Raw genomic sequence first — 7,725 nt, 5'->3', positions numbered from 1 at the left:
TTTCGTTAGTGGAAACAACAATAGATCTTGTTTATTGAGTCCTTCCTTTACACCAGTTACTACTTAAGGTTTCATACATATGAGCAGGGCTGAGGTAAAACAACCTATCAATGTAGATCGCAGTAAATAGTAAAGTGAGGCAGGTATAATACTGCCTTGGCTCCCCAAGCCAACTACTGAATAAAAACTGCTATTTGGTTTTCACTGAATTTTAGACCTCCTTAAAGCACATTAACACATTCACCTTTAGAAGTCCTGGATACGGATTACTGTTTGAGTCTCCATCTTACACGATTTTTCAGGCCTAAATAAATAACCCACGACCAAACAGTGGCACAGCCAGAACTGGAGCGAGGCCATGCAACCACCCAGCGTAACAGAACAGCAAGCCCTACTAAGTTGAAAAACAATCAACCTTCTATAGCTGCCTCTAAGTGTATTCGTGGGATCTGTCTTTGCTCACTACTAGAGCACAGAGAAGGGGCTGTGACTCTGGGGAAATAATTTGTCTCGACCCAAGAAGAGCTGATTAGCCAAACGCCTCTGTAATAGATTTACCAGCCGACCAAGTTTTGCATACACTACCCAGAAGCTATGGCGCTTGCAACCCTAAGAATTTGAGCAGCCCGCCAGGTACCACTACTTCCCACTGCCCCGCAGCATGCTGGGAAATGTAGTCCGTCCCAACCAGGCGCGGAGCCTGTTAAATCTTCAACCAACCAACCCTCAGCGCCAGTCCCGCCGACATCCAGTTGCGAGCTCAGGTCCGCCTCTAAAAACATCAGCTCTCCAATGCCGCCCTCTGCCGGCCTTGCTTAGTTGTGAGCCGGTTCCGGGTACCCCGGAAGTGAACTTTCCTTTTCCGGGTTGCGAGTCCCGACATCCGCACGTGGTTGCCGGTTAGTTGAGTGCTGGTGCTGCTGCTGGTGTTGCTGGTGCTGCTGCTGCTGCTGCCCCAAAGTGAGGGAATCGAGCCGCAGCGGGAGCCATGGAGGGCCAGAGCGTGGAGGAGCTGCTGGCCAAGGCGGAACAGGAGGAGACGGAGAAGCTGCAGCGCATCACGGTGCACAAGGAGCTGGAGCTGGAGTTCGACCTGGGCAACCTGCTGGCTTCGGACCGCAACCCCCCGACGGTGCTGCGCCAGGCCGGGCCCTCGCCCGATGCCGAACTGCGAGCCCTGGCGCGAGACAACACGCAGCTGCTCATCAACCAGCTGTGGCAGCTGCCGACCGAGCGCGTGGAGGAGGCGGTGGTAGCGCGCTTGCCGGAGCCCGCCACACGCCTTCCCCGCGAGAAGCCGCTGCCCCGGCCCCGGCCGCTCACCCGCTGGCAGCAGTTCGCTCGCCTGAAGGGTATCCGTCCCAAGAAGAAGACCAACATCGTGTGGGACGAGGTGAGTGGCCAGTGGCGGCGCCGTTGGGGCTACAAGCGCGCCCGGGACGACACCAAGGAATGGTTGATCGAGGTTCCTGGGGGCGCCGACCCCATGGAAGACCAGTTCGCCAAGCGGATTCAGGCCAAGAAGGAACGCGTGGCCAAGAACGAGCTGAACCGGCTCCGGAACCTGGCCCGCGCGCACAAGATGCAGATGCCCAGCTCAGCCGGCCTGCACCCTACCGGCCACCAGAGTAAGGAGGAACTCGGCCGCGCCATGCAAGTGGCCAAGGTCTCCACCGCCTCCGTGGGACGCTTCCAGGAGCGCCTCCCCAAGGAGAAGGCTCCCCGGGGCTCCGGCAAGAAGAGGAAGTTCCAGCCTCTCTTTGGGGACTTTGCAGTCGAGAAAAAGAACCAGTTAGAGCTACTTCGAGTCATGAACAGCAAGAAGCCTCGGCTGGACGTGACGAGAGCCACCAACAAGCAGATGAGGGAGGAGGACCAAGAGGAGGCTGCTAAGAGGAGGAAAATGGGCCAGAAAGGCAAGAGAAAGGGGGCCCGGCAGGGACCTCCGGGCAAGAGAAAAGGCGGCCCGCCGGGCCAGGGAGAGAAAAGGAAAGGAAGTTTGGGCGGCAAGAAACATTCCAGGCCGCCTGCTTTAGGTGGCAAGAAGAAAGGATTGCACCAAGGTGGGAAGAGGCGGAAGTAGTGTTCTCCCCCACTGGACTGTTCTGCAAAGCTAGGACTGTCTGTGCTAAGGGTTATGTTGCACACGGTGCAGGAGGTGGCGCTACCTTCTTTGAGCTGGACATGGAAGGGGCTGGTTTGCCTCCCCTTAAGAATCAGTGCTGGACTACGAATTAATGTTTTTCCCCACAATGGGGACATTGGCTGGAAATTAAGTGTGTATTATGAGAATTATAGAAATAATATGGTCAGAACCAGGAATAAGTTAACAGCCTCCTTTGCCTTTTTTTTTTTTTTTTTTTTTTTTTTTTTTTTTTTTAACTCTTTGGATACTCGGTAAGGGTTGATCAGACTTCTGAGTTATAGCAGATTGGTTTCAACATTTTTGCGTTATTTTTGTAACAAAGCCTATATATTTATCAAACCAGGGAGAATGGGAAAAACTACATCTGCCTGTGATTTACCAGGTATTTAAAGGTTTGGATACCTGGTGTTGCTTTTAACCTTTACTGTCTGGAGAAGTTTTACATGAAGCCAGTGGTCTGCCTACCAATATAGAGTATGCTTGAAAAAACACAAAGTGGTTATACTGGTTATAGGTAGGCCACTTGTATTCGGAAACTCAAATTTTCTCTTGGCGCCAACTATAATAAAAGTATACTGGGACTGGTGTTGGTGCAGGTGGTACAGTAGCCCAAATGAACACATTGCTTTAAAAGAAAAATTGGAACCACAGTAAATAATGGTAATTAAAACTTTGTTACTCCAGAAAATACTTGTCATTTTGTTTATAACCAGTGATCTTTGTTTAATTGGCTGGGGTTGTAGTTTTTAGCCAGCGCTGACCAAATTCGCTGTGGAGCCGAGGCTGACCTGGAACTTGAGGCCTTGTGGCGCTGTCTCCAAAGTGCTGAAATTATAAATGAGCAGCCATGCCCAGCAAGAGAGATCATATTTATTGCTGCCCTGGATGTTTTTCCCTGTCATTAATGTCTTATTTTGATCTTAATAAACTTATCTTTGCACAAATATTTCCTGAAAATTATTAATAGAAAATCCAGAATCGCGGGTGCAGGCGTTTTCTGTAAAGCAAGTTGATCTGCCAGTTGATAAGACGTTTAGGACTGGACTGGAGGGGAGTGTTTAGTGTTTTTATACGGTTACTTTTAGAAAATGAAAGGAAAGCTCAACTCCTTTCATAATAACTAATAAAATATGGGTTGTTGATGGCTTTGGATAAAGTTCTAATTAAGTTCATTGGACTTGGCCATCTCACTGAACTCTTACACCGTGGCATGGCAGGTGAGGCACCGCTGAGCCCTGCCAGTTTATCATTCTAAGTATCTATGAGGCTAAAGGCATGTGGAGACCTTTATCAAAACCAAAGCTGTTGACATTCAAAGATTTGTTTTGCAGATTTTGGTTGGTCGGTTTGAGCCCCCTTTTTTTTTTTTAAGTGAGGCACAGAACTGGCATTGAAGTGTACAGAAGACTGTGGAGTTGTTGCCATCCAGGCGATTTCAGAGTTGGCAGCTGGTTCTGATTCCTGGAAAATGAGCCAAAGCTGAGTCAGGTGACCTTGCAAAGTGAGTTGGAGGCAAATGTTTTTCTCCTAGAGTCCAGCTGCCCTGATTGGCTGGCAGTGGGGGTGGAGCAGCCAGAGGACAAGGAAGACTGCCATGGCTGCAGCTGCACGCGCGAGGGTCACACACTTGCTGAAGCACCTGCAAAGCGCAGCGTGAGTACAGGCTGCACCAAGGATACCACAGTCCTTGGCAACCCCTTCGTGCACCTGGGCAGGCAATCAGAATTGGGATACTTGCAGAAAAGCAGGTGCCACCGTATACAATAAGCTATGCAGGGCCTGATCCCGTGGTGGCTCAGGATGGTGCAGTGTGGCATAGCTACCACCAAGGAGATATTCCCAGAGAAGCCAGTCTGGTCCCACAGTGTGAGATGTAGTGTAGGACTTGGCATTGTTGGTAAGACAGCGGTGACGCAGCTTGTCTGTACTATGGGCTCTGTGCAGAAACTGCTCTTTTCTGAGACTACGACGGAAGGCTGAGGAGCACGGGCTACTCAGATCCACAAGTTGCAGGGCTCAGCAGATGGGTTGTAAAAAGGGAAGGACCACACAGAGTTACCCTCCCTGACCTGATTCCTTCCAGAAAGGCTGAGTGAATGCGCACGCCTGGGAAATGGAAGCTTGAGCTGACAGGACATAGGGAAAGGTGAGAGACTGGAGAGGGATTCCAGCAGAGGGAAGAGCCACACCCAAGGGAGAGTGGAGAGCCTGGGCCTGCCCTCCCAGGAGGCAGTAAGGGCCAAGACCTAACTAGGAAAACAGCTGATGCATATGTTCCAGGTTGCATACACTACATGTGAACTGTTAGAAGCAGGAATGGTCTCTATGACGACTCTAGCATACTGATGAATTTCCTCTAGCATAATAAAAGCCTGGGGAATAATTTGTTCAGTGCCGCATAGCTAAGCAGCGGAACAGCGGTGGGTTGAACCTTGGCTTTGCGGTCCTCCTTCCCCAGCCATAATGAAATGGTAAGATGTGCTCTATTGACAACAGAAAGCTACCAAAGCCGTGTTTCACCATGATGCTCTAGTGTCTCAGGATGCCTTGTGGTGAAAGTTCCCGTGGCCAGGTAAACCTGGGGAGCTGCTTCTCACTGAATTCATCTCACTGACTTGAAGCCCTGCAAGGAGGATAGCGCTTCCATTCTTTTGTGGTCACCCGTGCCTTCATACTTTTTAAGAGCAGCACTATATCCCTTAGGGCCCATATCACCCAGAACATGGGACAGCCGCCCGGGAAGGGAACATGGGATGAGCGTGGTGGTTATGTCAGCCAGTGGGAAGTGGAGGGAAAAGTAGAAGTATGGGGTGAGTTCTGAAGCAGTGTGTTTTACATGTGTGGGTGCCTTGCCTGCCCATGTGTGTGCCTGGGCGTCACTTGTGTGTCTGGAGAGGACCGAAGAGGGCACTTTGAGTGCCTGGAACTGAAGTTGTAGAGGGTCGTGTGCCACCTTGTGTGTTCTGAGAATCGAGCCCGCCTCTGGAAGGGCAGCTGTCCCAAGCACTGAGCCATCTCTCCAGCCCTTGGAGGCAGTTTTAGGGAAGACATGCATACATTGGGACACAGAAAACAGGGTTCCTCCCCGGGGCCCAGAAGACTACCCCAGAATAGACAGGAAAGAAACTCACTTACCTAGAAGAAAGGAGAAGGGAAGGAAAGTGGATTCCAAGCAAGGAAATATCTAGGGCAAAGTTCATGATGTGGGAGGGAGGGAGATAGTGAAAGGAGAGAATTTTTCAGGTCACTGGAGACCCCCCTCCGCTGCAGCTATATTGAATAAATGTCTCTCTGTTTGTGACTTTTTTTGACTCCTTAATTGGCCTACTGAGAACGAGTGACCAAGCCTAGTTATGAAGACTACCAGAGCTTCAGTAACAATGTAAAGGTCCAGCCTTAAAGCTGTGACTCAATTTCAAGGACCAAGGAGTATGCTAGCCATAGGATACAGCTCTCAAATGTAGGCCGGGGGGGGGGGGGGGGAACCAGAGGACAAGCGAGCCTAAGCGGTGCCGACTGAAGCTCTTAATAGGACAGGAAGGATAGTGAGGAGGGAGCTGAGGAGATAAACAACAGGTGGACATCCTCAGAAAGCAAGACAGGGCCAGGCAGGAACCTCAGCTAAGGACTAAAAGTGAATTAACTAGACTTAGAATTTAAAATAAATCGATGGATGGGAAGAGGCAACCACGCCTGCGGCATTTATTTCGCTGTCTTTCTTCCCTTTGTTTCTCTTGCCTTGTCCTTAGACACTTAATGCGGGCATGTTCTGGAATAGGAAAATCTAGCTGGGCCTAGAGGCCTGGCCTGCTTTCTCCGCATCTGCAGGAAGTAGGCGGCCACTAGGTGGCAGCCTTGCTTCATGTTTTGTTTTAACCTCCCGCAGCTCTGAGCTCCTGACCGCCAGAGTAACCACCCTTTTCCTCCCTTTACCTTTTCCCTCCCTGGGTGATTTAATTCCAAATTTGAATTTTGGCGCGGCGGAGGAGAGGAGGCTATGCAGTCAAGTATTTGCCGACACCCCGTTAAGGCGAGGTCTCCTGAGCCATAAAGAGAGAAATGAACGGAAGAAACTGGAGTCAGGGGGAGGGACTGTCCGAGAAATAGCTGAGGTGGCATGGTAGGGAGGGAAGTTTCCAGAAAAGAGAAAGTGGAAAGTAAAGGGCTTCAGCAAGGAGAGTGTTGTAGGTGTGTGCGCTGTAGAGACAGACCAGCTCACGGAGCCTGAGGCTGTAGTCGAGGATGGAGTGGTGGGACATGAACACCTGACCTGAAAGGCCAGTGGTACAGAGCCAGTTTGAAGATTAAACTTGAAGATGTGGGAGAAGTACGGAGAACATTGCCAGGGTTGAGCACTGAGTAAGAAGAGGCACAGGGTGCAAAGTTCCTGACCTGTCAGGGCCAGAGCCTCAGAAATCAGCGTGCGCCCTCAGCGCGTTTCTCATAGCTGCCCGAAGGCCTTGGCTAAGTAGAGCCTGAATAAATAACCTCATGAAAAGGATTATCTGGAATGCTGGAAAGACAGTGCGGGGTTAGCCTTTGCCTTTGGCGGGATAGCGGGTTTGGGTTTTTGTTGCTTGCTGTTCTACCCTCTGCCAGCTGCCAAGCAGTTTCCTCTCCAGACTAGAATGTATTATTGTAAGTTACTTTAAGGCTTCTTATTTTTGGTTTCTGTTTCTATTTTCCTTTTTTTCTTTTCCCCAGATGCCAGTGTCCAACACATTCTCATACTTACTCCCAAGGTAATGCATTTTGAGTTTTTTTTTTTTTTTACATCAGCTTCCACTTTGCTTTCTACCACTGACAGTTGGGTAAAGTGTGGGAAAGGGAAATCAAGGCATGTGTGAGGCGGGGTGGTGAAAGTAGCTGCCTCTTCTCATTGTGAAGCCGGCAGTGCAAAGCTCCATAGAGATTGACTGACAGGTTGACTGAGTGCGCAATAGTTAATGCTTTCCACTTGAGATACAGTATTTTTCAAAACTGAAAACACACTTATGATATTTAAAGAATGTTTAGGTTCTTCAGGAATAATACTTTTGTGTTAAAAAGCATCCCTAAAAGCTAAACTAATGTGATTTCCAGAAGAAAAACACACTCTGCTCAGATCCATTGTTTAAATAAGCTATTTCTTAATAATTAAAAATAATAATTAAAAATAATAACAAAAGCCTTCAGCTCCCATCATCTTAATCCCTGACCGACTCCATGGTCCCTAAAGTTCACTGTAGCTTCAGCATGTCCCCAGGTTCTCACGTGATCCATACAGACACTGATTATCTTCTTGGAAGGAGGTAAGCTATAAACAGAGAGGCAGGGAAGGGGAGGCCAGACCACGTGCACTCCTGAGCAGAAGGCACTGCGGGCCTGAAGAGTCCAGAGAGGTCAGAGGCCAAGGCCTTTCCTGCTTGGTAAGTGGTTCACCCTCAGAGCAGATGGGGCCTCTAGCCACCAGCCATGAAGGGAGCCAGCCACTGAGGCCCTGGGGAAAACAGCACAATTTTCTTTCCACCTGTCTTCTCTAATCTTTGTTGGCATCTTTTTTTTTTTAAGTTGGAAAATGGCTTAGAGAAAGATAACTC

General features: G+C 49.5%; 2 protein-coding genes across 4 annotated transcripts in view; both read left to right on the top strand.

The window, feature by feature from the left end:
* Positions 1 to 936: 936 nt before the first annotated feature.
* Rrs1 (ribosome biogenesis regulator 1 homolog) lies at positions 937 to 2,351 on the top strand. Its single transcript, XM_051159350.1, has one exon. The coding sequence runs from the start codon at positions 989 to 991 to the stop codon at positions 2,081 to 2,083; it is 1,095 nt and encodes a 364-aa protein (XP_051015307.1). The 5' UTR covers positions 937 to 988; the 3' UTR covers positions 2,084 to 2,351.
* Adhfe1 (alcohol dehydrogenase iron containing 1) overlaps positions 1,885 to 7,725 on the top strand; it is a 33,827-nt gene continuing 27,986 nt past the window's right edge. The window contains exons 1-2 of one of the 3 annotated variants that reach the window (XM_051159339.1): positions 1,885 to 1,916; positions 6,851 to 6,888. Coding sequence is in view for 2 of the 3 variants with exons in the window: in XM_051159332.1 (XP_051015289.1) it covers positions 3,741 to 3,799; positions 6,851 to 6,888 (97 nt within the window). In the remaining variant the exon portion in view is untranslated. Of the gene's footprint in view, positions 1,917 to 3,603; positions 3,800 to 6,850; positions 6,889 to 7,725 lie in introns of those variants that run through there. The other 2 variants (XM_051159332.1, XM_051159324.1) reach the window with 2 other exon arrangements.

The sequence above is a fragment of the Acomys russatus genome, chromosome 2 (genome assembly GCF_903995435.1).
Source record: "Acomys russatus chromosome 2, mAcoRus1.1, whole genome shotgun sequence".
In the NCBI taxonomy this organism is placed as follows: Eukaryota; Metazoa; Chordata; class Mammalia; order Rodentia; family Muridae; genus Acomys; species Acomys russatus.
Note: the sequence above shows the minus strand (reverse complement) of the source record. Positions and strands in the feature narration are given on the sequence as shown.